General features: G+C 46.0%; 1 protein-coding gene across 1 annotated transcript in view; it reads right to left on the reverse strand.

Annotated features, from left to right (window-relative positions):
• Nucleotides 1-17853, reverse strand: part of LOC134922728 (cytochrome P450 3A12-like) — a 157445-nt gene extending 139592 nt beyond the window's left edge. Inside the window, exons 1-3 of the mRNA XM_063920691.1 lie at nt 17689-17853; nt 5430-5523; nt 136-188 (exon numbers count right to left, since the gene is read on the reverse strand). Of these exons, the coding sequence (XP_063776761.1) occupies nt 136-188; nt 5430-5523; nt 17689-17759 (218 nt within the window). The 5' untranslated portion in view covers nt 17760-17853. The remainder of the gene's footprint in view (nt 1-135; nt 189-5429; nt 5524-17688) is intronic.
• Between the last annotated feature and the right edge of the window lie 8443 nt (nt 17854-26296).

The following is a 26296-nucleotide window of genomic DNA, read 5'->3' on the forward strand; positions in this document are numbered from 1 at the left end:
AACATACAACATACTAATTCTGCTGAATAGTACATAAGAAATAGAAAACAAACATTGGAGACTCATTTCATCATAGTTCACAACTCTTTTACCTTAAATTATTTATTTCTACATAAAACATAAAAAAGAGCTTACCCCCAAACTTTTCCATATTTTTTGAAACATTCCATGTCAAATTCAAAGACGCCCTAAAATAAAAAAGTGTTTTACCACATTAATAACCGTAAATACAAAACACTTATTTAAAGCATTATCTATTCACAGTTTAGTTTAAATGGTTGCTTGTATCAGCTTTTATATTCATATATTTAAGAAAAAGGTGTGTGTGTGGAGGGGGAAACGGACGGACTGGACTGCACACCCTAATTCTAAGCATATTAAGGCTTCTAGCATTTTTCTTTCATATTCATATATTTATACTCATGTACATTTGACTCCTGTAGAGTACATTTGACTCTGAAACTAGGTAGGAAATAGGGCAGGCCAGAGACAACAGCAGGAGACACTGGCAGCTGGCACATGCCGGAGCTCTGCCCGTCCTCTTTATATGGCTCACTGTCTGCTTGTGGTTGTGCAGCAGGGTTACTTAAGAGCAGCTCTCACTGCGCCCTAGGCAATTTTTGGGATATTATTTTTAATGAGACATAGTGGGATTATCAGGTCTGGGATGGCAGTTCTAAGCTATTATTTTCATTGAGGCATTGGGGGTGGGCAGTTTTAGTGCATTATTTTCATTCACAGTTTGAGGGGTGGGTTCAGGTCTGTGTGGGTTCACATTGCATAATGTGTATAAGCGGCTCTACTGTGGCGTAACGTGTATAAGCGTCTCCATTGTGGTGTAACATGTTTAAGCGATTCCACTGTGGCGTAACATGTATAAGCTACTCTGCTGTGTGGCGTAACATGTATAAGGTGTACTACTGTGTGATGTAATGTGAATAACGGACACTACTGTGTGGTGTAATGTGAATAACGGACACTACTGTGTGGTGTAATGTGAATAACGCACTGTGTGGCGTAATGTGAATTGGTACTATTATGTGGCCACGCCTCTTCCCATGAAGCCATGTCCCTATATTTAGTGGTGTGCCTTTCATCGTGCACTGTCCAAATTTTAAATGTGGGGACACCCAAAGGAAACTTTCGTGCAGAGCTCCACAAGGCCTAGAACTGGCCCTGTCACCAATTGAGGATTTGTAAATATTTTCTTTTTCAAATGTAACATGCCTCCAATTCAGTACAGGGGAGGGGGGCGCCAAAACATACCCCTGATCCGGGCACCATGGCACCTAGCTACACCTCTGATAGGGAGTTATCCCTATGGGACACTAACCCATATTACTTCAAGCTGAGAATCCAGATTTCTTTGTCTCAAAGTGCTGGGGGAGTAATCCATACATCCCTCAATAGATATTCATAGAGCTCATGTGAAGACAACTAGACAGATTCTAATACACTGCTGCTGTATTACAGAGGAAGAAGCCACAATATAGCCTTGTGAACCCCATTTGTTTTTGTTACACAAGAGAGTGGTATGGTATATTAAGGGTGTAAAGTAAAAAAAATCATCTACTTCATGGGACATATAATGTACAGTACTAACAAGTTTACTTCATTAGAAATATTTTGGGTATATTTGTTAAACTGAAATACAGACAGGTCCTGTGATCGCGGTGCGGGTATGCGAACGCCTTTACCTGATGTCGGGGCGGGGGCATCCCCGACATTTGGGAAAACAGGGGCATGGCATCCCCGTTTTCTGGGAGTGGCGAGGCCAAGGACTGCGTTGCAGATGAGCATCGCGACCAATGGTCGCTATGTTCATCTCAGATGCGAACACATCGCAAATGCAGGGAGAAGGTTGTATGCACCTCCTCCTGCACTCCTGCATCTGCATTGCAAAGCTGCTGCAAACAGATTTGCAACTACAAACCTTAGTGAATTAGGCCCTATATGCTACAACTTCCCATACTCAATAACACTATTAAACATCACAAATACCTACAAAGGCTAAAACACACAGTAGTACACTGCTTTGTCTAGCGCGCAGGTCTTGTTTAATTTAGAAATAAATCAGACATGTTTGAGAGTCAGTCTATATAACTATAAGTATACAGAAAGGGGAGTGGGCTTGAAGCTCACAAGATACAGCATGATGAAACACTGCATTCCAAATTGATCTGGCTAATAATCTGTATGCTTCAGCTTCTGGATGCAACTAGTAATAACTGCCTTCCAAACATAATTGTAGCAAAATCTTCTTACATTCAAATGCTATAAAAACCTGAAGAAAGGTTCCTTGTTCTAACTTAGTACCCCATGATTGATGATATAGTATACTGTGCTTCATATTCTATCTTAAGTCCACCATACACTTGTCCAATATGGCCAATTTTCACCCGATTCCGACGAATGGGGCCAAGAAATCATATGAAAAGTGGCCAAATCGGATGTTTTTGACATACGATCCAATGCGCGGTCGGGGCTGAGTCGGTGGTCGGATGTGCTGCACATAGGATAAATCGGAATCAGGTGCACATCGCGGCTAGTTTTTTAGCACCTGCGATATATCGCATACGATTTCTCGCATGTCTTCACTTGAGTGGCTCTTCTCTGGACCCTCCCACACACCTACACAGCGGTAGCAACAAATCGCATGTAATGGCAAATGACATATCAAGTACCAAATCGGATGGAAGCACTCCTGGGGAGCTGCCAGGGGGGAGTTCAAGGGAAATCGGATTCGACTTGTGCCTCAGACAAGTCGCAGTAATGTATGGGGACCTTTACACTTAGAAACAGTGATATTTAACCCTTCAATTCTTGAACATCTGCTAATCTCAAAGGAACTCTAATTCTGTCCTGTATAATAATAGTTAACAAACATCACATTTCAGGTACAGTATGACAGTTCTTTATTCCAGGATCATTTGTTACTGTTCTACATCCTTCTTACAGGTAATAGGGAGAAAAAGACAATAGCTTATGCCAGTGGTTCTCAAACTGTGTGCCGTGGCACCCTAGGATGCCTTGGGACACTTGCAGTGGTCCCTTGAAATGGTGGTCCAGGACCGATTCAAATTATTTATGGTCATCGTAATAGGCAAAACCAGTGCTGGAGGCTGTGAATCATAAAATATGTGGACAAACAGAAGCAAATCTTGCCACTCACAACACAATTGAACCTAAGGAGGACATACAAACACAATTTTCTTAATTTAATATTTTGTTTCTAAATTTCTTAATAAAACACTTTTGGCCTAGGTGTGGCGTGGAAAAAAATTCTGATACTCTAGGGTGCCACAATTCAAAAAAGTTTGGGAAGCAGTGGCCTACGCAATATTAACGTACTATGGGCGGGGAGGGGGGGGGATTAATTTCCAGGCAAAGGGCGCCATTTTAACACCCTTCGCCCACCTGGCTGAATCCCGAATTCACACAAAAGTGCTCGCTACCCTAATGGATAGCGAGCAGATTTGTGTGACATTGGTCTGCCTTAATGTGCGGCTGCTGTCGCATTGATTGAGCCTGGCGGATGACTTGGTCTGTAATTGAATTGCCCCTATATTTGACCACATGAGGTCTCTAATGCCCCTTTCACACAGAACATTAAATTACCGGGTGAAGCAGTTCTACCTGGTAATTTGCCAAAAAACATGGGTCCTTTTTCTATGTGAAAGGGTCAACCCAGGTTGGAATTTCCAGGACTTCGACCCGGGAATTTACCAGGGTTGGAGACCCGGGAATTTCGACCCGGGTTGACCCCTTCACACAGACAAAATACCCATTTTGATCCACAAATTATCAGGTAAAAATTCTTGACCTGGTAATTTTCTTCTCTGTGAGGCTAAGACCGGCAAAACGACTCGGCACTGAAATGGCGGGTAATTGCCGGGATTTCTATCTGAAAAGGGTATAAGCAATAATTGGTTGTTTCTGTCTGCGGGAGAAACCTAGTGTTGCTGGTAGTCTTTACTTTCACAGATTATTCTGCCTTAATAGATAATTACAATGTTCTATACTTTTCTATCTGCCACCCTTCCAATGTTTTATTGCTGAACAGCATAGCCAATTATCTGCCTATTAAAATAGATTTCTTTTTAAAATTGTGTATGCATGTTGTTTTCCATCTGAGTTCTTTTCAAGTTAATCAGTCTTAATCTTCTTGATAAATATGTGTGATAGTTACAGTATGTTTGCAAATTCTCAGGTTGGACAAAGTCCTGCAGCCTGGCTTCAATGGACGGTGAATAATATTTATTAATTACTGCATCTGTTTCTTCTAGTATTACACATTATTTTGTACTTATTGCTGTATTTCCAGGAACTATGAAATATTTGAATTGCTAGGACACCTGGGTAAAGGTTAAAACCTCATTACACATTATTGATTCTCTGATCCAGTGTGATCCAGTTTTCATATCAGTCTACTGCCTTAAATGTAATTCCATCCCTTGGAATGTACAAACAGAAACAACTGATTCCAATAACAAGTGATAGTTTGTTGCCAATAAAAAAAATCCAAAACCAAAATCACAGCTGGTCCTGTGGTTCCAGCACTATACCTGCCCACTGTATATCTAACATTTTGAATAGGCTGTTAAGGACAGAGAAGGAAAACAAGGGATTAAAGGGCCCTGTCCAAATATGTGGCAATATATGTTTATCATTGTATTGTAATATTTTTTATTTCTCATTATAAAAATGGCTACAGAATAGGGTGTTGCGTTTTGAATACTCATCGTTAACAATAATGGCAATAATGACGCTTATAATATAAGGGTATGGTATATTAGTTCGATATTTAGGATATCAGCATTCAGAATGTCGACGTGATAATTTTGACATGGTCTGAATATTTATATTTAGAGCGTCAACAGTGTCTCAATTTCAACATTTCACATGTCAACATTAAGATTGTTGACACTGATATAATGATATGTTCAACATGTCGACATTATGCATGTCGGCACTGAGAATGTCGACAGTACTATTTTGTCCTAACCACAATCTAACCCTAACCCTAGCTGCAGCCTTAAGGGCCCCATACACTAGAATGATAGTGCCCGATATCATCCGATTTCGGGCATTCGGCCCGATATATCGGATGAAATCGGGCATTTTGGAGGTGTTTCTGATCCAATGCACGTTCCCGTGAGCATCAGATCCTCCAGATTGACCGTGCTGCACTAGCGATCATGTCCGACCCCGCAGGCATGGCTGGGATCGCACAAGATACATCGTATGCAAAAGGACAGCATACAATGTATCTTGGCCGATCCTGCCACCTGGGAGGCTGCCGGGGTGATCGCCTGCGGCATGACGGTCGGACATGTCGCGTTAGTGTATGGGGCCCTTTACCCTAACCATTCTTTCTGGTACTTATAATGACACTATAAAACAATGTGATTAAGTGTCTGTATACTCACATTTCTGTTTTCCAGGAAAGTTCCAATAAATGGCATCGGCTTAGGACCAGGTATTCCATGTTTTAGGAACACTCTGTAAGGTACCACCGCATAGCTGGAAAGAGCAGAAAACCATTGAGCAATGACAAAAACCAAACACATTTTGTTTAATTACAAATGGATGAAATGAAACATGCAAAAAAAAAGGTGTTTTGGGGGTAATTAAACATTTTTTTTTTCATTCATAAAAAATCTGTAAAAGTTGATTTTGGAGTAATTTCTGAGACCTGGGGGTTTATTTACTAATATTCGTGTTTGTGCCGTTTTTTAGGGAGTTTGATCTCGAATTTTATCAGACGTATTCTTCTGCAACTTTTTGGATCCATCTACGATAATTTACTAAGCTGCTGAGTTTTCTATTTTCATTTATCCGATGTCGATGTGATTCATATTGTTGGGCAGTGTTTTACAGGAGTGATTAGTAAAACACTGCCAGACATAACACAATGAATCCCGGCCGGATCAGTGAGATCCGTGCAGGGCTTCATTGTGTGTATTATACTAAGTGATGAAAGGGTTAAAAATGAAAAAAAAAATTGCGTGGGATCCCCCCTCCTATGCGTAACTAGCCTCGGGCTCTTTGAGCCGGTCCTGGTTGTAAAAATACAGGGAAAAAATTGTGTAGGGTTCCCCCATATTTAAACAACCAACACCAGAATCTGCGTCCGGTCCTGGTTCAAAAAATACGGGGGTCAAAAGACGTAGGCCCCCCCCCGTATTTTTTAAACCAGCACCGAGCTTCACTAGCCAGAGAGATAATGCCACAGCCAGAGGACACTTTTATACTGTTCCCTGTGACCGTGGCATTAACCCAAACTAGTCACCCCCGGCCGGGGTGCCCTGGAGGAGTGGTGACCCCTTAAATCCAGGGGTCCCCCCCCTTCAGCCACCCAAGGGCCAGGGGTGAAGCCCGAGGCTGTCCCCCCCCCCCATCCGTGGGCGGTGGATGGGAGGCTGATAGCCTTTGTGTAAAATGAAAGAATATTGTTTTTTTGTAGAAGAGCTACAAGTCCCAGCAAGCCGCCCCCGTAAGCTGGTACTTTGAGAACCACAAGTACCAGCATGCGGGAAAATAATGGGCCTGCTGGTACCTGTAGTTCTACTACAAAAAAATACCCAAAAATAAACACCACACACACACACACCGTGATAGTACAATTTTATTTACACACACGGATTACCTGTAAAATTAAAATTATACTTACAAACAATCCGGTGTAGATCTGTCCTCTTCTTTAACTTTGTAATCCAGGGACTTGTTTAAAATAAAAAATCGAATAACCCGAACCACGCACTTAAAGCGGTTCCATGTTTACATATTCTACTGGACAAGGGGATGCGAATCGCAGCGTTGGAGGTAGGTAAGTATATGAGTGTGTAAGTGTGTGTAAATAAAATTGTACTATCACGGTGTGTGTAGTGTTTTTTTGGGGGGAATTTTTTTGTAGTAGAACTACAGGTACCAGCGTGCCCATTATTTTCCCGCATGCTGGTACTTGTGGTTCTCCAAGTACCAGCTTGCGGGGGAGGCTTGCTGGGACTTGCAGTTCTTCTACAAAAACAATATTCTTTCATTTTACACAAAGGCTATCAGCCTCCCATCCAGCGCCCACTGATGGGGGGGACAGCCTCGGGCTTCACCCTGGCCCTTGGGTGGCTGGAAGGGGACACCCCTTGATTTAAGGGGTCACCACTCCCCCAGGGTACCCCGGCCAGGGATGACTAGTTGGGGGGTAATGCCACAGCCGCAGGGACCAGTATAAAAGTGTCCCCCGGCTGTGGCTTTATCTCTCTGGCTAGTGGAGCCTGGTGCTGGTTTAAAAAATGCGAGGGACCCCTACGTCTTTTGTCCCCGTATTTTTTTAACCAGGACCGGATGCAGAGGCCTGTGCTGGTTGTTTAAATATGGGGGAACCCTACACAATTTTTTCCCTGTATTTTTACAACCAGGACCGGCTCAAAGAGCCTGAGGCTAGTTACGCATAGGAGGGGGGACCCCACACAATCTTTTTTTAAATTTTTCAGCTAAACAGACCCATTCCCATAGATAAGCATGCACGGATCTCACTGATCCGTGCATGACTATCCAAACACGCCAGGAAAAAGCAGGTCTATTTTTTGCTGCTTTTTTTTACGATTAGCAAAAAAATACAACCGCAATTGAACATTCAGGTACAAACACCCATACGAATGAATAGTAAATTCCCGTGTTGTATGAACAAACAGCCGCGTTTGACTGATCGTCTATTCATTCGTATTTCTGCCCTCTGCCATGAAAACCATTACGAATAGACCCAACACTGCCGAGATTTGTGCTTAGTAAATTCCCATGTTGCCAAAAATTCAGACAAAATCGTGACTTTAGTAAATAAATCCTCATGCTTTTGGACTCAGTAATTACATGTAAGTATTGGCCCAGTTAAACTAATTTAAAACTTTCTAATGACTAATTATTCATTAGGCAGGTGTCCAAAAGGTTCTAAAGCAGTCCCAACATTTTTGCCTTAAATTAATGATTTTCTACATCTTTTCACACCCTCAGGAGGGTGCGCACAAAAAATGAAAATTTCCTCTGCAAAAGCAATGCAGGTTTGGAATTGGATTGCAAGTGTAATTCACTGTGTAAGTTTACTGTGAAAATGTCTCACACAAGCCAACTCGCACTTAATTGTATTGACCCCTTAATGCAGAGGTTCCCAAACTGTGTGCCGTGGCTCCCTGGGGTGCCTCGGGACACTTGCAGGGGTGCCCTGTGTTGGTGGACCAGGACCAATTCAAATTATTCATGGTCAGTATAATGGGCAAAACCAGAGCCGGCCCTAACCAATATGATGCCCTAGGCAAGATTTTGGCTGGTGCCCCCTAGCACCGCCGCTAGTTCTGCAGGAAATGCCTGGCATGAGTCAGCTGGCAGCTCTGCTAACGTCAGGCGTCTTTTGTTTATGAAAATGCATCTTATTTGCATTACTATGTGGCTAGGACGCACAAGCAGTTTCTGCTGATTAAAATGACATGCAGCATGCCTATATTCTGTGTGCGACTGCGGCTGTATCTGCATATGAAATGCTACGTTACAGTGATTTCCAAGAATACACTGAAACATAGCATTTCGTATGCAGATACAACAACAGTCACACACAGAACATAGGCATGCCGCATATCATTTTAATCAGCAGAAGCTGCTGGTGCCCCTAAGCATACCAAATGCCCTAGGCATTTGCCTAGTTTGCCTATGCCTAAGGCCGGCTCTGGGCAAAACCAGTGCTGGTGGCTGCCAGTCATAAAATATGTGGCCAAACAGAAGCAAATCACCACACAACTGACCCTAAGGATGCAATCTACTTAATGTAATATTTCTTTCTAAATTTCTCAATAAGAAATTTTTGGCCTAGGGGTGCCGTGAAAAAAATTCTGATATTATAGGGTGCCGTGATTCAAAAAAGTTTGGAAAACACTGCCTTAATGTGAAATTGTGCCTTTATCTGTTCAATCAGTAAGAGTACATAGCAATGTACACACACAAGGGTTTAAAAAAGCCTCTCTTGTTACCAAGTAAAACACTTAAACAGAAGCTATATTGTTGATATTCTGTACCTAGATCAGTAGCCGTGCATGTATCTGTTTATATATTGTTTTGATCAGTGTGTGTTTTGCTTTGCTCCAGTTATTATTAAACATGCCTCAATAGAAAGCTGGCATTCCCTAATGCCAAGCAAACATATTCTGGCGTCTGTATATAAAGCAATTACTATGACACATTCACTTTATCATGAATTTATCCAAATATACAGAAAAAGAATGGGGTCAATCCAATTAAATGTGAAGGGAGCGAGTTGCCGTTGCCGTTGTATTTCAACACCGGCAACCGCATCCTAGCTCGCACACCTCACGGCCCGATTTCAGCCTGAATTCACTAATTTGTGCGAGTTTGGGCTGCCATACACTGCGGCATTTGCCGCATTGACTCGCGTTGCAAGGAAATTCGCACCTAATTGGATTGATCCTGATGTGTTCTGTATGCTAAATGACACAATACGAGGGTTCTGCCATAAGTTTCCGGCTGCACAAAAATAAGAATTTACTTACCGATAATTCTATTTCTCATAGTCCGTAGTGGATGCTGGGAACTCCGAAAGGACCATGGGGATAGCGGCTCCGCAGGAGACTGGGCACAAAAGTAAAAGCTTTAGGACTACCTGGTGTGCACTGGCTCCTCCCCCCATGACCCTCCTCCAAGCCTCAGTTAGGATACTGTGCCTGGACGAGCGTACACAATAAGGAAGGATTTTGAATCCCGGGTAAGACTCATACCAGCCACACCAATCACACCGTACAACTTGTGATCTGAACCCAGTTAACAGCATGATAACAGAGGAGCCTCTGAAAAGATGGCTCACAACAATAATAACAACCCGATTTTTGTAACAATAACTATGTACAAGTATTGCAGACAATCCGCACTTGGGATGGGCGCCCAGCATCCACTACGGACTATGAGAAATAGAATTATCGGTAAGTAAATTCTTATTTTCTCTGACGTCCTAGTGGATGCTGGGAACTCCGAAAGGACCATGGGGATTATACCAAAGCTCCCAAACGGGCGGGAGAGTGCGGAAGACTCTGCAGCACCGAATGAGAGAACTACAGGTCCTCCTCAGCCAGGGTATCAAATTTGTAGAATTTAGCAAACGTGTTTGCCCCTGACCAAGTAGCTGCTCGGCAAAGTTGTAAAGCCGAGACCCCTCGGGCAGCCACCCAAGATGAGCCCACTTTCCTTGTGGAATGGGCTTTTACAGATTTTGGCTGTGGCAGGCCTGCCACAGAATGTGCAAGCTGAATTGTACTACAAATCCAACGAGCAATAGTCTGCTTAGAAGCAGGAGCACCCAGCTTGTTGGGTGCATACAGGATAAACAGCGAGTCAGATTTTCTGACTCCAGCCGTCCTGGAAACATATATTTTCAGGGCCCTGACTACGTCCAGCAACTTGGAATCCTCCAAGTCCCTAGTAGCCGCAGGTACCACAATAGGCTGGTTTAAGTGAAACGCTGAAACCACCTTAGGGAGAAATTGAGGACGAGTCCTCAATTCTGCCCTGTCCGTATGAAAAATTAGGTAAGGGCTTTTATAGGATAAAGCCGCCAATTCTGAGACACGCCTGGCTGAAGCCAGGGCTAACAGCATTACCACTTTCCATGTGAGATATTTTAAGTCCACAGTGGTGAGTGGTTCAAACCAATGTGATTTTAGGAACCCCAAAACTACATTGAGATCCCAAGGTGCCACTGGAGGCACAAAAGGAGGCTGTATATGCAGTACCCCCTTGACAAACGTCTGAACTTCAGGAACTGAAGCCAGTTCTTTCTGGAAGAAAATCGACAGGGCCGAAATTTGAACCTTAATGGACCCTAATTTTAGGCCCATAGACAGTCCTGTTTGCAGGAAATGCAGGAAACGACCCAGTTGAAATTCCTCTGTAGGGGCCTTCCTGGCCTCACACCACGCAACATATTTACGCCAAATACGGTGATAATGTTGCACAGTTACATCCTTCCTGGCTTTGATCAGGGTAGGTATGACTTCATCTGGAATGCCTTTTTCCTTCAGGATCCGGCGTTCAACCGCCATGCCGTCAAACGCAGCCGCGGTAAGTCTTGGAACAGACAGGGTCCCTGCTGGAGCAGGTCCTTTCTTAGAGGTAGAGGCCACGGGTCCTCCGTGAGCATCTCTTGAAGTTCCGGGTACCAAGTCCTTCTTGGCCAATCCGGAGCCACGAGTATAGTCCTTACTCCTCTCCTTCTTATGATTCTCAGTACCTTGGGTATGAGAGGCAGAGGAGGGAACACATACACTGACTGGTACACCCACGGTGTTACCAGAGCGTCCACAGCTATTGCCTGAGGGTCCCTTGACCTGGCGCAATATCTGTCTAGTTTTTTGTTGAGGCGGGACGCCATCATGTCCACCTTTGGTTTTTCCCAACGGTTCACAATCATGTGGTAGACTTCTGGGTGAAGTCCCCACTCCCCCGGGTGGAGGTCGTGTCTGCTGAGGAAGTCTGCTTCCCAGTTGTCCACTCCCGGAATGAACACTGCTGACAGTGCTATCACATGATTTTCCGCCCAGCGAAGAATCCTTGCAACTTCCGTCATTGCCCTCCTGCTTCTTGTGCCGCCCTGTCTGTTTACGTGGGCGACTGCCGTGATGTTGTCCGACTGGATCAACACCGGCTGACCCTGAAGCAGAGGCCTTGCTTGACTTAGGGCATTGTAAATGGCCCTTAGTTCCCGGATATTTATGTGCAATGACGTTTCCATGCTTGACCACAAGCCCTGGAAATTTCATCCCTGTGTGACTGCTCCCCAGCCTCTCAGGCTGGCATCCGTGGTCACCAGGACCCAGTCCTGAATGCCGAATCTGCGGCCCTCTAGAAGATGAGCACTCTGCAACCACCACAGGAGAGACACCCTTGTCCTTGGAGACAGGGTTATCCGCTGATGCATTTGAAGATGCGATCCGGACCATTTGTCCAGCAGATCCCACTGAAAAGTTCTTGCGTGGAATCTGCCGAATGGAATCGCTTCGTAAGAAGCCACCATTTTTCCCAGGACCCTTGTGCATTGATGCACTGACACTTGGCCTGGTTTTAGGAGGTTCCTGACTAGCTCGGATAACTCCCTGGCTTTCTCTTCCGGGAGAAACACCTTTTTCTGGACTGTGTCCAGAATCATCCCTAGGAACAGCAGACGTGTCGTCGGAATCAGCTGCGATTTTGGAATATTTAGAATCCACCCGTGCTGTCGTAGTACTACTTGAGATAGTGCTACTCCGACCTCTAACTGTTCCCTGGACCTTGCCCTTATCAGGAGATCGTCCAAGTAAGGGATAATTAAGACGCCTTTTCTTCGAAGAAGAATCATCATTTCGGCCATTACCTTGGTAAAGACCCGGGGTGCCGTGGACAATCCAAACGGCAGCGTCTGAAACTGATAGTGACAGTTCTGTACCACAAACCTGAGGTACCCTTGGTGAGAAGGGCAAATTGGGACATGGAGGTAAGCATCCTTGATGTCCAGAGACACCATATAGTCCCCTTCTTCCAGGTTCGCTATCACTGCTCTGAGTGACTCCATCTTGAATTTGAACCTTTTTATGTAAGTGTTCAAGGAATAATACCCCTTTCCCTGTTGTAGGAGGGGTACCTTGATTATCACCTGCTGGGAATACAGCTTGTGAATGGCTTCCAATACCGCCTCCCTGTCGGAGGGAGACGTTGGTAAAGCAGACTTCAGGAACCGGCGAGGGGGAGACGTCTCGAATTCCAATTTGTACCCCTGAGATACTACCTGCAGGATCCAGGGGTCCACTTGCGAGTGAGCCCACTGCGCGCTGAAATTCTTGAGACGGGCCCCCACCGTGCCTGAGTCCGCTTGTAAGGCCCCAGCGTCATGCTGAGGACTTGGCAGAAGCGGGGGAGGGCTTCTGTTCCTGGGAAGAGGCTGCCTGCTGCAGTCTTTTTCCCCTTCCTCTGCCCCGGGGCAGATATGAGTGGCCTTTTGCCCGCTTGCCCTTATGGGGACGAAAGGACTGATCCTGAAAAGACGGTGTCTTTTTCTGCTGAGAGGTGACCTGGGGTAAAAAGGTGGATTTCCCAGCCGTTGCCGTGGCCACCAGGTCCGATAGACCGACCCCAAATAACTCCTCCCCTTTATACAGCAATACTTCCATATGCCGTTTGGAATCCGCATCACCTGACCACTGTCGCGTCCATAACCCTCTTCTGGCAGAAATGGACAGCGCACTTACTCTTGATGCCAGAGTGCAAATATCCCTCTGTGCATCTCGCATATATAGAAATGCATCCTTTAAATGCTCTATAGTCAATAATATACTGTCCCTGTCCAGGGTATCAATATTTTCAGTCAGGGAATCCGACCAAGCCACCCCAGCACTGCACATCCAGGCTGAGGCGATTGCTGGTCGCAGTATAATACCAGTATGTGTGTATATAATTTTTAGGATATTTTCCAGCTTCCTATCAGCTGGTTCCTTGAGGGCGGCCGTATCAGGAGACGGTAACGCCACTTGTTTTGATAAGCGTGTGAGCGCCTTATCTACCCTAGGGGGTGTTTCCCAACGCGCCCTAACCTCTGGCGGGAAAGGGTATAATGCCAATAATTTTTTAGAAATTAGCAGTTTTTTATCGGGGGAAACCCACGCTTCATCACACACCTCATTTAATTCATCTGATTCAGGAAAAACTACGGGTAGTTTTTTCACACCCCACATAATACCCTTTTTTGTGGTACTTGTAGTATCAGAAATGTTCAAAACCTCCTTCATTGCCGTGATCATGTAACGTGTGGCCCTACTGGAAAATACGTTTGTTTCCTCACCGTCGACACTGGAGTCAGTGTCCGTGTCTGGGTCTGTGTCGACCATCTGAGGTAACGGGCGCTTTAGTGCCCCTGACGGTGTTTGAGACGCCTGTACAGGTAATAACTGATTTGCCAGCTGTCTCATGTCGTCAACAGTCTTTTGTAAAGTGCTGACGCTATCACGTAATTCCTTCCATAAGACCATCCAGTCAGGTGTCGACTCCCTAGGGGGTGACATCACTATTACAGGCAATTGCTCCGCCTCCATACCATTTTCCTCCTCATACATGTCGACACAACGTACCGACACACAGCACACACACAGGGAATGCTCTGATAGAGGACAGGACCCCACTAGCCCTTTGGGGAGACAGAGGGAGAGTTTGCCAGCACACACCAGAGCGCTATATATATACAGGGATAACCTTATATAAGTGTTTTTCCGTTATATAGCTGCTGCATAGATTTATCTGCCAAATTAGTGCCCCCCCTCTCTTGTTTTACCCTGTTTCTGTAGTGCAGGACTGCAGGGGAGAGTCAGGGAGCTTCCCTCCAACGGAGCTGTGAGGGAAAATGGTGCCAGTGTGCTGAGGAGATAGGCTCCGCCCCCTTCTCGGCGGCCTTTCTCCCACTTTTTTAAGGAAAAACTGGCAGGGGTTAAATGCATCCATATAGCCCAGGAGCTATATGTGATGTATTTTTTTGCCATCTAAGGTGTTTTTATTGCGTCCCAGGGCGCCCCCCCCCCAGCGCCCTGCACCCTCAGTGACCGGAGTGTGAAGTGTGCTGAGAGCAATGGCGCACAGCTGCGGTGCTGTGCGCTACCTTATTGAAGACAGGACGTCTTCTGCCGCCGATTTCCCGGACCTCTTCTGTCTTCTGGCTCTGTAAGGGGGCCGGCGGCGCGGCTCTGGGACCCATCCATGGCTGGGCCTGTGATCGTCCCTCTGGAGCTAATGTCCAGTAGCCTAAGAAGCCCAATCCACTCTGCACGCAGGTGAGTTCGCTTCTTCTCCCCTTAGTCCCTCGGTGCAGTGAACCTGTTGCCAGCAGGATTCACTGAAAATAAAAAACCTATACTTAAACTTTTTCACTAAGCAGCTCAGGAGAGCCACCTAGTGTGCACCCTTCTCGTTCGGGCACAAAATCTAACTGAGGCTTGGAGGAGGGTCATGGGGGGAGGAGCCAGTGCACACCAGGTAGTCCTAAAGCTTTTACTTTTGTGCCCAGTCTCCTGCGGAGCCGCTATCCCCATGGTCCTTTCGGAGTTCCCAGCATCCACTAGGACGTCAGAGAAAAGGGGATACGGTCGTTAGGTCGACACAGCTTAGGTCGTCAGTCATTAGGTCGACCACTGAAGGTCGACATGGGCATTTTGTTGACATGCACTAGGTCAACATGGGCATTAGGTCGACATGTATTAGGTCGACAAGTCAAAAGGTCGACATGAGTTTTTCACTTTTTTCTTCTTCATTTTTTGGACTTTTTCATGCTTTACGATCCACGTGGACTACAATTGGGAATAGTAACCTGTGTCAAGCGCATCAGTAGCAGAGTGAGGCACCTTGCCCGAAGGGACACGGTGCACTAATTGGGGTTCCCCATGACTTTACGAAGAAAACAACACCAAAAAAATTCCAAAAACTCATGTCAACCTTTCCACCTATCAACCTAGTACATGTCGACCTAATGCCTATGTCGACCTAGTGCCCATGTTGACCTTCAGTGGTCAACCTAATGACTGTTGACTTAAGTTGTGTCGACCCAACAACCCATACCCCACAAAAAGGATTATATTTGCAAACAAACTTGAACATTACATTTTTTCTAAGTATTTGCCAGAGGAGTCTATGCAAAGTTGTGCGTTCTCAAACCACTTTGTGAGGCAGCTGGACCAGTCCGAAGCATGTATATGTCTTCTACATTCTGAACGAAGGTCTCCACTACAGCTTCCAGTGACTAAAAACGAATCCCATGCATTTTGCGCTTGATTTGTGAGAACACAAAGAAGTCACAGGGGCCCATGTCTGGAGTGTACGGTGGATGACCAAGTTCCTGGATGCGTTCATGGGTCAGAAAATACACCACTGTGTGCAGGTGCATTGTTGTAATGTTGAAGGGAACCACAAGCACGAGTTCTTGGACGGCATCTGGAAACGGCTTCCAGCATTTGCAGCAGGAATTAGTTGGCGTACCAGTCCCCTGTGATGGTGTGCTACTGCAAGAGTGGTACAATAGCTGCATGACCAGTCTTGGTCACAAAAACAGCCACCATCTGCTTGGTTATGCTGCGCTCATGTCAGAACTTCTGTGGCGGCACACTTCCAACTGGGGTCCACTGGGCTGACTGTTGTTTGGTAGATTTGGGATTCATTGCCACTGATGATCTCCCAGACTAAGTTTGAGCAACTGCCATCAAACCTGGTCAGCATGTAATAGCACCAAGTCACCCGAACTTTCTTCTGCTCCTCGTGTCAGCTGATGGGGCACCAAGTGTGCAGAAACCTTGCCTAGGCCAAGCTTTTTATGAAGTATCAAGCAGATGGATCCAGATGAGATGCCTATCTCCTTCTTTAATTGGGCCACGGTCACCCTGGCATTCCAATTCAACCATGGCTTGCACCGCAGCAACGTTGTTCTCAGTGATGGCGGTTGCAGCACTTCTCATCTTCCAGGGAACGTCTCCTGTGCTGAAATTCCAAATCCACTGAAACACAGTGGTTCAGGATGGTGCTTTCTGCCCAAAAGCAGCTCGCAGACGATCAAAATACTCCTGCTGTTGCAGACCACTCTTTTTTCATAAAAGATCATAGTTCCTCAGTGGCCTCTGTTAAGTTCCATAACGAGTTTGTGAAAAAAATTAACATGATGACTTCTTGACTGTGCATTGCTGCTTATATACGGTTCTGTGCCTTGCATTTCACAAGAACTGTAGTCAGAGATTACAGTTCACAACCAGACAGATTAGGTGACTACTCTACCTATGCATGGCACATCCTGAATTTTATTGCACACCCCTTGTATGTTTACTGAAGGATCACAATAGTTCAAGCCAGGTCACCAGTAGGGAGTTGTCTTAGCCTCTCTATTGCTGGGAAGCAGGAACAGAGTATATGACTGTGGCAGTAATAATAGAAGTACAGGTACATCTGTTACACTTATTGCCAATAATAATAGAAGTACAGGTACTGTATATACACTTATTGCCCAGGTAACAGGGAGACAGTGTTTTCTTCACATGCAAAGAGGAACAGATGTCTGCCATTCCCATGAGCTGTGGCTGTATCAACAAATGCTGCCATTGTAGAATGCTTAACAAAGACACCTGAGTAGGTTGAGAGCTGGCATTAGCCCCACTTAATGTTTGCCCCTGAAAATGTTCCCTAATTTATATTTTAGTAATTTGTTTTACTATACTGTGCAGTTCCACGAGCCTTGTTCTATATGAGTTTTCAGGATCCGTTCTTATTATGCCACTTACAAGATGCCTCGTATTTTACTTAACAAGTACAGAACCCACTTGAGTTCTGTTTCATAAGCCTGGACCAAGCTCACCTCACCTGCAAAGATGAATGAAAATATGAAAACAAAGACTTTATCACATATCTCTGTCAGCATTCAGCCTTAAGTGTTTCCAGCCCAAGCACAGCACACTGCAGGATGAACTGACATCCCAGATGAAATGTGAATATGTAAATACTGTGTCAAAGCAGAAAATTTCACTGCTACTCATTACTGCACTAATGTAAATGTTTACAATATGTACAGAGACAGTCTAAAATCATACATCTGTGATAGACAATACTGAAGACAATAGCGGATATCAACCCAGATGCACTTACTAAGTGAATAGTGCCAGTAGCATTACTAACAGAATCCATGTCTCCTTTGAGAAATCTGGGAGGAAATACATATTTTAGATTCCTTGGTGGTTGTCGTCTCTCTCTCTCTTATACACCAGGTCTTTCCTTTCTTCTTCTCTTCCTGTACTCCTGGCTACTTGTACTTGGCAGCTGCATTTATATTATTTACTTCCCACTAGTGACGTGTTCTGTGGGTTGGATCACATAGCTGAGAGGAGAGCAGGGTAGAGACCAGAAACATATCATTGTGTGTGGAGCGGTTACTTATCTTTCTGTCCTGCTACAAGTCACCCAGGCAAGATTACTGCTATCTCTCTCCTTTATAGCTACAATGACAAACTGCAACTGGAGCAGTATCAGTATTAACCATTTAGGGCTGATTCTGAGTCATACATAAGGCAAATGCAATTCTGGAGGTCATTTTATGATGATGAGATATATGTATATGTCAGTTGCTATTTAAGCAGATATTGCGCTGTGGCACTTATCACGTCCTGTGTGGACTGAGCAGAAGCTTTCTAATGGCTGCTCACTTCTCTCTTACTGGTTGGCCCTTCATGCCACAGACACTGCAGAACATTTAACAAGTATATCAGATTAAATATACTGTCAAAGTCAGAAAAATATCACGCTACACACTGCCATATTTGCACCTCATGCGAGTGCCTGTTGCACGTTCATGAGCCCTGCCGTGCGTGCGCATACTCGCTGTTGCGTGCACCCGCGGGCGCACAGTGTGCGCATATACGGTAAAGTTTATGTGCGTCTGGCGGGCGACTCGTTCGTAACATATTTTAACTATATAATGTATTTTGTAGATTATGGTCCCTTTGATAGAATCTGAAAGTTTGGTTAATGTAGCATGTTCATGAACAGAGAAATCCCTCTTTGTTTGATACGAAGGGTCAGACATGAGTCATACAGTGGTGTTTAGTATCCATCGGAAGAGTATTTAATTAGCAATATTCCGGTGTTGGTTTGGAGCAGATTAATCGCTCGTGCGAATAGTTATGGACATAAGAAGTTTATGTACTTTTACTATTATTTGCACTTACTTATCCATGCGGCGGGAAACCTAGTTTCCCACCCACCTGAGCAGTTGGAAATAGTCACAGCCCACCTGTATGAATCAACCTATGACCTTTTGTTATAATGTGAAGACGAATTCCTGGGTCCAATGAACAATGAGATTGTAGGGACCATTGAATTGCATTGTGTGTGGGGCATAAATAGACAAGCCGATCCTATCCAGCTCTCACTCTTCAACGGTTCTCATTGCTGATAATCGGGAGCTGGATATCCAGAGGCGCATGCGATCGTTCCCCTTGTGCGTAAGTTTTCTCCGCAATCATATTGTCTTTATTGGTATTGTGGGCCATATCTCTCTCTCTCTCTCTCTTCTCTTTCTCTCATTTTTCCCTTAAACGTACTTGTATTGTATTGTATTTCCTGTGTAGTTATCTGGTTAGTTAGTCTATGTTATATTGGTAGTGTATGACTTGTATTGTATTATTCTTTTGCAAGTATAACATTCATATAAGGCGTTAGACCCTAAGCCCGGTATTTGTGTATTTCTTATAGTGTTAAGTATTCTCAGAGTGTCGGAGACGCTCGAACAGCTTTAAGTTAATAAGGTTACATTGTGTTGCATCTACACCCCACCATTACACTATGGTTTTTCCTGTATAATACATTGTTCATGGTTTACATGTAAAGGTTTAACATTGTGAGCGTCTGCGCCGCTGGTGATCTCCTCGTGGTCCCGAGCGTACGCTACGCTATAGCGAACCATAACGTTAGTCGGCAGCCAATAGCGGGCCTGCCTGTGATCTCTTGGCCGTGAGCGAACGTAACGCTTGAGCGTCTCGACTACGGCTAAGCGATTGTTACGCAACGTACGTACCCTTACGGTACTCCAGACGTCAATAGCGTACAGTGTTCTTAGGCCTCTTAAAGGGTTTAAGTAAGATAAATATTTAGCTTTATCAATACATAAACATGAGACATTAGGATGAGAACCTACTCAGAGAGCTCACAATACATATATTCTACATTTGCAATGATAATCTGTCCAATCTACGTTCTATTCTACATGATATTTAATTTTACTCAGCATAAAATATAAAAGTGAGCAGTACCCGTGTAATTCATTGCACAAGTCTAGGCCATAAATGTCAGTGAATTTTGGGGAAAAAACTGTGACAATTGTCTAATTAAAACATACTTGCTTACTCTCCAGGAATGGTCGGGAAGCTCACGAAAAATAAGATTTTACTTACCGATAAATCTATTTCTCGTTGTCCGTAGTGGATGCTGGGGACTCCGTCAGGACCATGGGGATTAGCGGCTCCGCAGGAGACAGGGCACAAAACTAAAGCTTTAGGATCAGGTGGTGTGTACTGGCTCCTCCCCCCATGACCCTCCTCCAAGCCTCAGTTAGGATACTGTGCCCGGACGAGCGTACACAATAAGGAAGGATATTGAATCCCGGGTAAGACTCATACCAGCCACACCAATCACACCGTATAACTTGTGATCTAAACCCAGTTAACAGTATGACAAACGTAGGAGCCTCTGAACAGACGGCTCACAACAATAACAACCCGATTTTTTTGTAACAATAACTATGTACAAGTATTGCAGACAATCCGCACTTGGGATGGGCGCCCAGCATCCACTACGGACTACGAGAAATAGATTTATCGGTAAGTAAAATCTTATTTTCTCTGACGTCCTAAGTGGATGCTGGGGACTCCGTCAGGACCATGGGGATTATACCAAAGCTCCCAAACGGGCGGGAGAGTGCGGATGACTCTGCAGCACCGAGTGAGAGAACTCCAGGTCCTCCTCAGCCAGGGTGTGCCCCTGACCAAGTAGCAGCTCGGCAAAGTTGTAAAGCCGAGACCCCTCGGGCAGTCGCCCAAGATGAGCCCACCTTCCTTGTGGAATGGGCATTTATATATTTTGGCTGTGGCAGTCCTGCCACAGAATGTGCAAGCTGAATTGTACTACACATTCAACTAGCAATCGTCTGCTTAGAAGCAAGAGCACCCAGTTTTTTGGGTGCATACAGGATAACAGCAAGTCAGTTTTCCTGACTCCAGCCGTCCTGGAAATCTATATTTTCAGGGCCCTGACAACATCTAGCAACTTGGAGTCCTCCAAGTCTCTAGTAGCCGCAGGTACCACAATAAGCTGGTTCAGATGAAACGCTGACACCACCTTAGGGAGAAACTGGGGACGAGTCCGCAGCTCTGCCCTGTCCGAATGGACAATCAGATATGGGCTTTTGTGAGACAAAGCCGCCAATTCTGACACTCGCCTGGCCGAGGCCAGGGCCAACATCATGGTCACTTTCCATGTGAGATATTTCAAATCCACAGATTTGAGCGGTTTAAACCAACGTGATTTGAGGAATCCCAGGACTACGTTGAGATCCCACAGTGCCACTGGAGGCACAAAAGGGGGTTGTATATGCAGTACTCCCTTGTCAAATTTCTGGACTTCAGGAACTGAAGCCAATTCTTTCTGGAAGAAAATCGACAGGGCCGAAATTTGAACCTTAATGGACCCCAATTTGAGGCCCATAGACACTCCTGTTTGCAGGAAATGCAGGAATCGACCGAGTTGAAATTTCTTCGTGGGGCCTTCCTGGCCTCACACCACGCAACATATTTTCGCCACATGTGGTGATAATGTTGTGCGGTCACCTCCTTCCTGGCTTTGACCAGGGTAGGAATGACCTCTTCCGGAATGCCTTTTTTCCCTTAGGATCCGGCGTTCAACCGCCATGCCGTCAAACGCACCCGCGGTAAGTCTTGGAACAGACATGGTACTTGCTGAAGCAAGTCCCTTCTTATCGGCAGAGGCCCTGAGTCCTCTGTGAGCATCTCATGAAGTTCCGGGTACCAAGTCCTTCTTGGCCCATCCGGAGCCACGAGTATAGTTCTTACTCCTCTACGTCTTATAATTCTCAGTACCTTTGGTATGAGAAGCAGAGGAGGGAACACATACACCGACTGGTACACCCATGGTGTTACCAGAACGTCCACAGCTATTTCCTGAGGGTCTCTTGACCTGGCGCAATACCTGTCCAGTTTTTTGTTCAGGCGGGACGCCATCATGTCCACCTTTGGTCTTTCCCAACGGTGCACAATCATGTGGAAACAACTTCTTGATGAAGTCCCCACTCTCCCGGGTGGAGGTCGTGCTGAGAAAGTCTGCTTCCCAGTTGTCCACTCCCGGAATGAAAACTGCTGACAGTGCTATCACATGATTTTCCGCCCAGCGAAGAATCCTTGCAGTTTCTGCCATTGTCCTCCTGCTTCTTGTGCCGCCCTGTCTGTTTACGTGGGCGACTGCCGTGATGTTGTCCCACTGGATCAATACCGGCTGACCTTGAAGCAGAGGTCTTGCTAAGCTTAGAGCATTGTAAATTGCTCTTAGCTCCAGTATATTTATGCGGAGAGAAGTCCCCAGACTTGATCACACTCCCTGGAAATTTTTCCCTGTGTGACTGCTCCCCAGCCTTTCAAGCTGGAATCCGTGGTCACCAGGACCCAGTCCTGAATGCATAACTGTGGCACTTTAGTAGATGAGCACTCTGCAGCCACCACAGAAGAGACACCCTTGTCCTTGAAGACAGGGTTATCCGCTGATGCATCTGAAGATGCGATCCGGACCATTTGTCCAGCAGATCCCACTGAAAAGTTCTTGCGTGAAATCTGCCGAATGGAATCGCTTCGTAAGAAGCCACCATTTTTCCCAGGACCCTTGTGCAATGATGCACTGACACTTTTCCTGGTTTTTGGAGGTTCCTGACTAGCTCGGATAACTCCCTGGCTTTCTCCTCCGGGAGAAACACCTTTTTCTGGACTGTGTCCAGAATCATCCCTAGGGACAGCAGACGTGTCGTCGGAGACAGCTGCGATTTTGGAATATTTAGACTCCACCCGTGCTGTCGTAGAACTACTTGAGATAGTGCTACTCAGACCTCCAACTGTTCTCTGGACCTTGCCCTTATCAGGAGATCGTCCAAGTAAGGGATAATTAAGACGCCTTTTCTTTGAAGAAGAATCATCATTTCGGCCATTACCTTGGTAAAGACCCGGGGTGCCGTGGACAATCCAAACGGCAGCGTCTGAAACTGATAGTGACAGTTTTGTACCACGAACCTGAAGTACCCTTTGTGAGAAGGGCAAATTTGGACATGGAGGTAAGCATCCTTGATGTCCAGGGACACCATATAGTCCCCTTCTTCCTGGTTCGCTATCACTGCTCTGAGTGACTCCATTTAGAATAGGTCTCACCGAGCCGTCTGGCTTCAGTACCACAATATAGTGTGGAATAATACCCCTTTACTTGTAGTAGGAGGGGTACTTTGATTATCACCTGCTGGGAATACAGCTTGTGAATTGTTTCCAATACTGCCTCCCTGTCGGAGGTAGACGTTGGTAAAGCAAACTTCAGGAACCTGCGAGGGGGAGACGTCTCGAATTTCCAATCTGTACCCCTGGGATACTACTTGTAGGATCCAGGGGTCCACTTGCGAGTGAGCCCACTGCGTGCTGAAACTCTTGAGACGACCCCCCACTGCACCTGTTTGTACGGCCCCAGCGTCATGCTGAGGACTTGGCAGAAGCGGTGGAAGGCTTCTGTTCCTGGGAATGGGCTGCCTGCTGCAGTCTTCTTCCCTTACCTCTATCCCTGGGCAGATATTATGGGGACGAAAGGACTGAGGCTGAAAAGACTATGTCTTTTTCTGCTGAGATGTGACTTGGGGTAAAAAAGGTGGATTTTCTAGCTGTTGCCGTGGCCACCAGGTCCGATGGACCGACCCCAAATAACTCCTCCCCTTTATACGGCAATACTTCCATGTGCCGTTTGGAATCTGCATCACCTGACCACTGTCGTGTCCATAAGCATCGTCTGGCAGATATGGACATCGCACTTACTCTTGATGCCAGAGTTTCGCATATATAGAAATGCATCTTTTAAATGCTCTATAGTCAATAAAATACTGTCCCTGTCAAGGGTATCAATATTTCCAGTCAGGGAATCCGACCAAGCCACCCCAGCGCTGCCCATCCAGGCTGAGGCGATCGCTGGTCGCAGTATAACACCAGTATGTGTGTATATACTTTTTAGGATATTTTCCAACCTCCTATCAGTTGGCTCCTTGAGGGCGTCCGTATCTGGAGACGGTAACGCCACTTGTTTTTATAAGCGTGTGAGCGCCTTATCCACCCTAAGATGTGTTTCCCAACGCGCCATAACTTCTGGCGGGAAAGGGTATACCGCCAATAATTTTCTATCGGGGGAAACCCACGCATCATCACACACTTCATTTAATTTATCTGATTCAGGAAAAACCACATGTAGTTTTTTCACACTCCACATAATACCCTTTTTTGTGGTACTTGTAGTATCAGAAATATGTAACATCTCCTTCATTGCCCTTAACAAGTAACGTGTGGCCCTAAAGGAAAATACGTTTGTTTCTTCACCGTCGACACTGGAGTCAGTGTCCGTGTCTGTGTCTGTGTCGACCGACTGAGGTAAAAGGACGTTTTAACGCCCCTGACGGTGTTTTAGACGCCTGGACAGGTACTAATTGGTTTGCCGGCCGTCTCATGTCGTCAACCGACCTTGCAGCGTGTTGACATTATCACGTAATTCCTTAAATAAGCCATCCATTCCAGTGTCGACTCCCTAGAGAGTGACATCACCATTACCGGCAATTGCTCCGCCTCCTCACCAACATCGTCCTCATACATGTCGACACACAAGTACCGACACACAGCACACACACAGGGAATGCTCTGATAGAGGACAGGACCCCACTAGCCCTTTGGGGAGACAGAGGGAGAGTTTGCCAGCACACACCAAAAACGCTATATTATACAGGGACAACCTTTATATAAGTGTTTTTCCCTTATAGCATTTTAATATATATATATATATATACATATCGCCAAATAAGTGCCCCCCCTCTCTGTTTTAACCCTGTTTCTGTAGTGCAGTGCAGGGGAGAGCCTGGGAGCCTTCCCACCAGCCTTTCTGTGAGGGAAAATGGCGCTGTGTGCTGAGGAGAATAGGCCCCTCCCCCTTTTCGGCGGGCTTCTTCTCCCGTTTTTCTGAGACCTGGCAGGGGTTAAATACATCCATATAGCCTCCAGGGGCTATATGTGATGTATTTTTAGCCAGAATAAGGTATTATACATTGCTGCCCAGGGCGCCCCCAGCAACGCCCTGCACCCTCCGTGACCGTTGGTGTGAAGTGTGTGACAACAATGGCGCACAGCTGCAGTGCTGTGCGCTACCTTCATGAAGACTGAAAAGCCTTCTGCCGCCGGTTTCTGGACCTTCAATCTTCAGCATCTGCAAGGGGGGTCGGCGGCGCGGCTCCGGGACGAACCCCAGGGTGAGACCTGTGTTCCGACTCCCTCTGGAGCTAATGGTGTCCAGTAGCCTAAGAAGCCAATCCATCCTGCATGCAGGTGAGTTGAACTTCTCTCCCCTAAGTCCCTCGATGCAGTGAGCCTGTTGCCAGCAGGACTCACTGAAAATAAGAAACCTAAAAACTTTTTCTAAGCAGCTCCTTAAGAGAGCCACCTAGATTGCACCCTGCTCGGACGGGCACAAAAACCTAACTGAGGCTTGGAGGAGGGTCATGGGGGGAGGAGCCAGTACACACCACCTGATCCTAAAGCTTTAGTTTTGTGCCCTGTCTCCTGCGGAGCCGCTAATCCCCATGGTCCTGACGGAGTCCCCAGCATCCACTTAGGACGTCAGAGAAATATTGTGGAGCTCCTGGCCTCGCGGAAGAGTTGGCAAGTCTCTTAGCCGGATGCCAACAGCCCGCACCAATTTACCACCGACCCTCATTCCCTTGCATCTGCCAACAACACCCCCCATGCTGTTTTAAATATGGGGGGTCTGATGACACGATTTGCACTGAATCACGTCATTGTGGCCCCACCCCCTGCCTCACAATGCTGGTAATTATGGCACTGTGTAGCAGAGGTGGGGCCACAATGGTGTGGTCGCACTGTCATGCCCCCTGTTTCTCCTCCAATTCTGCATCGAGCTCCCCTGCCACAACCCCCCCCCCCCCCCCTTCATGCTGCGCAGAGGCAGCCAAAATGTCAGCAAGTATGATTTAAAATAGTATTTAACTGATAAGGAATTTGTGTAATTGTGACACTCCCCTTAATTTGTACTACAATAGGTATACATTGCAGGCAACTGTCGGACTGGATAAGACATGAGTAAGGTCCCCTAATTTTCCCCTTGCTGAGTTTCAATTAATACCCATTCTGTTAATGCTGAAGGGGTTATCACTCCCTTCTGCTGTTGCCTGGGAAACGCCAGCAGGACCAGTGAGCAGGCAGGCACTAGGACCCTTGGACTTACTTATAATGGAGGAGGGAGTGAGAAGGCTGATGGAGCTTTGATTGGCTGTGGCAGACCGGGAAAAAGAGGAGGCGGGGTTCGCACCAGTGTGTGTGAGAGGAGACATGCTGTGGAGAGTGGAGCTGCCGCTGAGGAGACACACCGTGGATAGCAGAGCTGCCACTGAGGAGAC

The sequence above is a fragment of the Pseudophryne corroboree genome, chromosome 1 (genome assembly GCF_028390025.1).
Source record: "Pseudophryne corroboree isolate aPseCor3 chromosome 1, aPseCor3.hap2, whole genome shotgun sequence".
NCBI lineage: Eukaryota > Metazoa > Chordata > Amphibia > Anura > Myobatrachidae > Pseudophryne > Pseudophryne corroboree.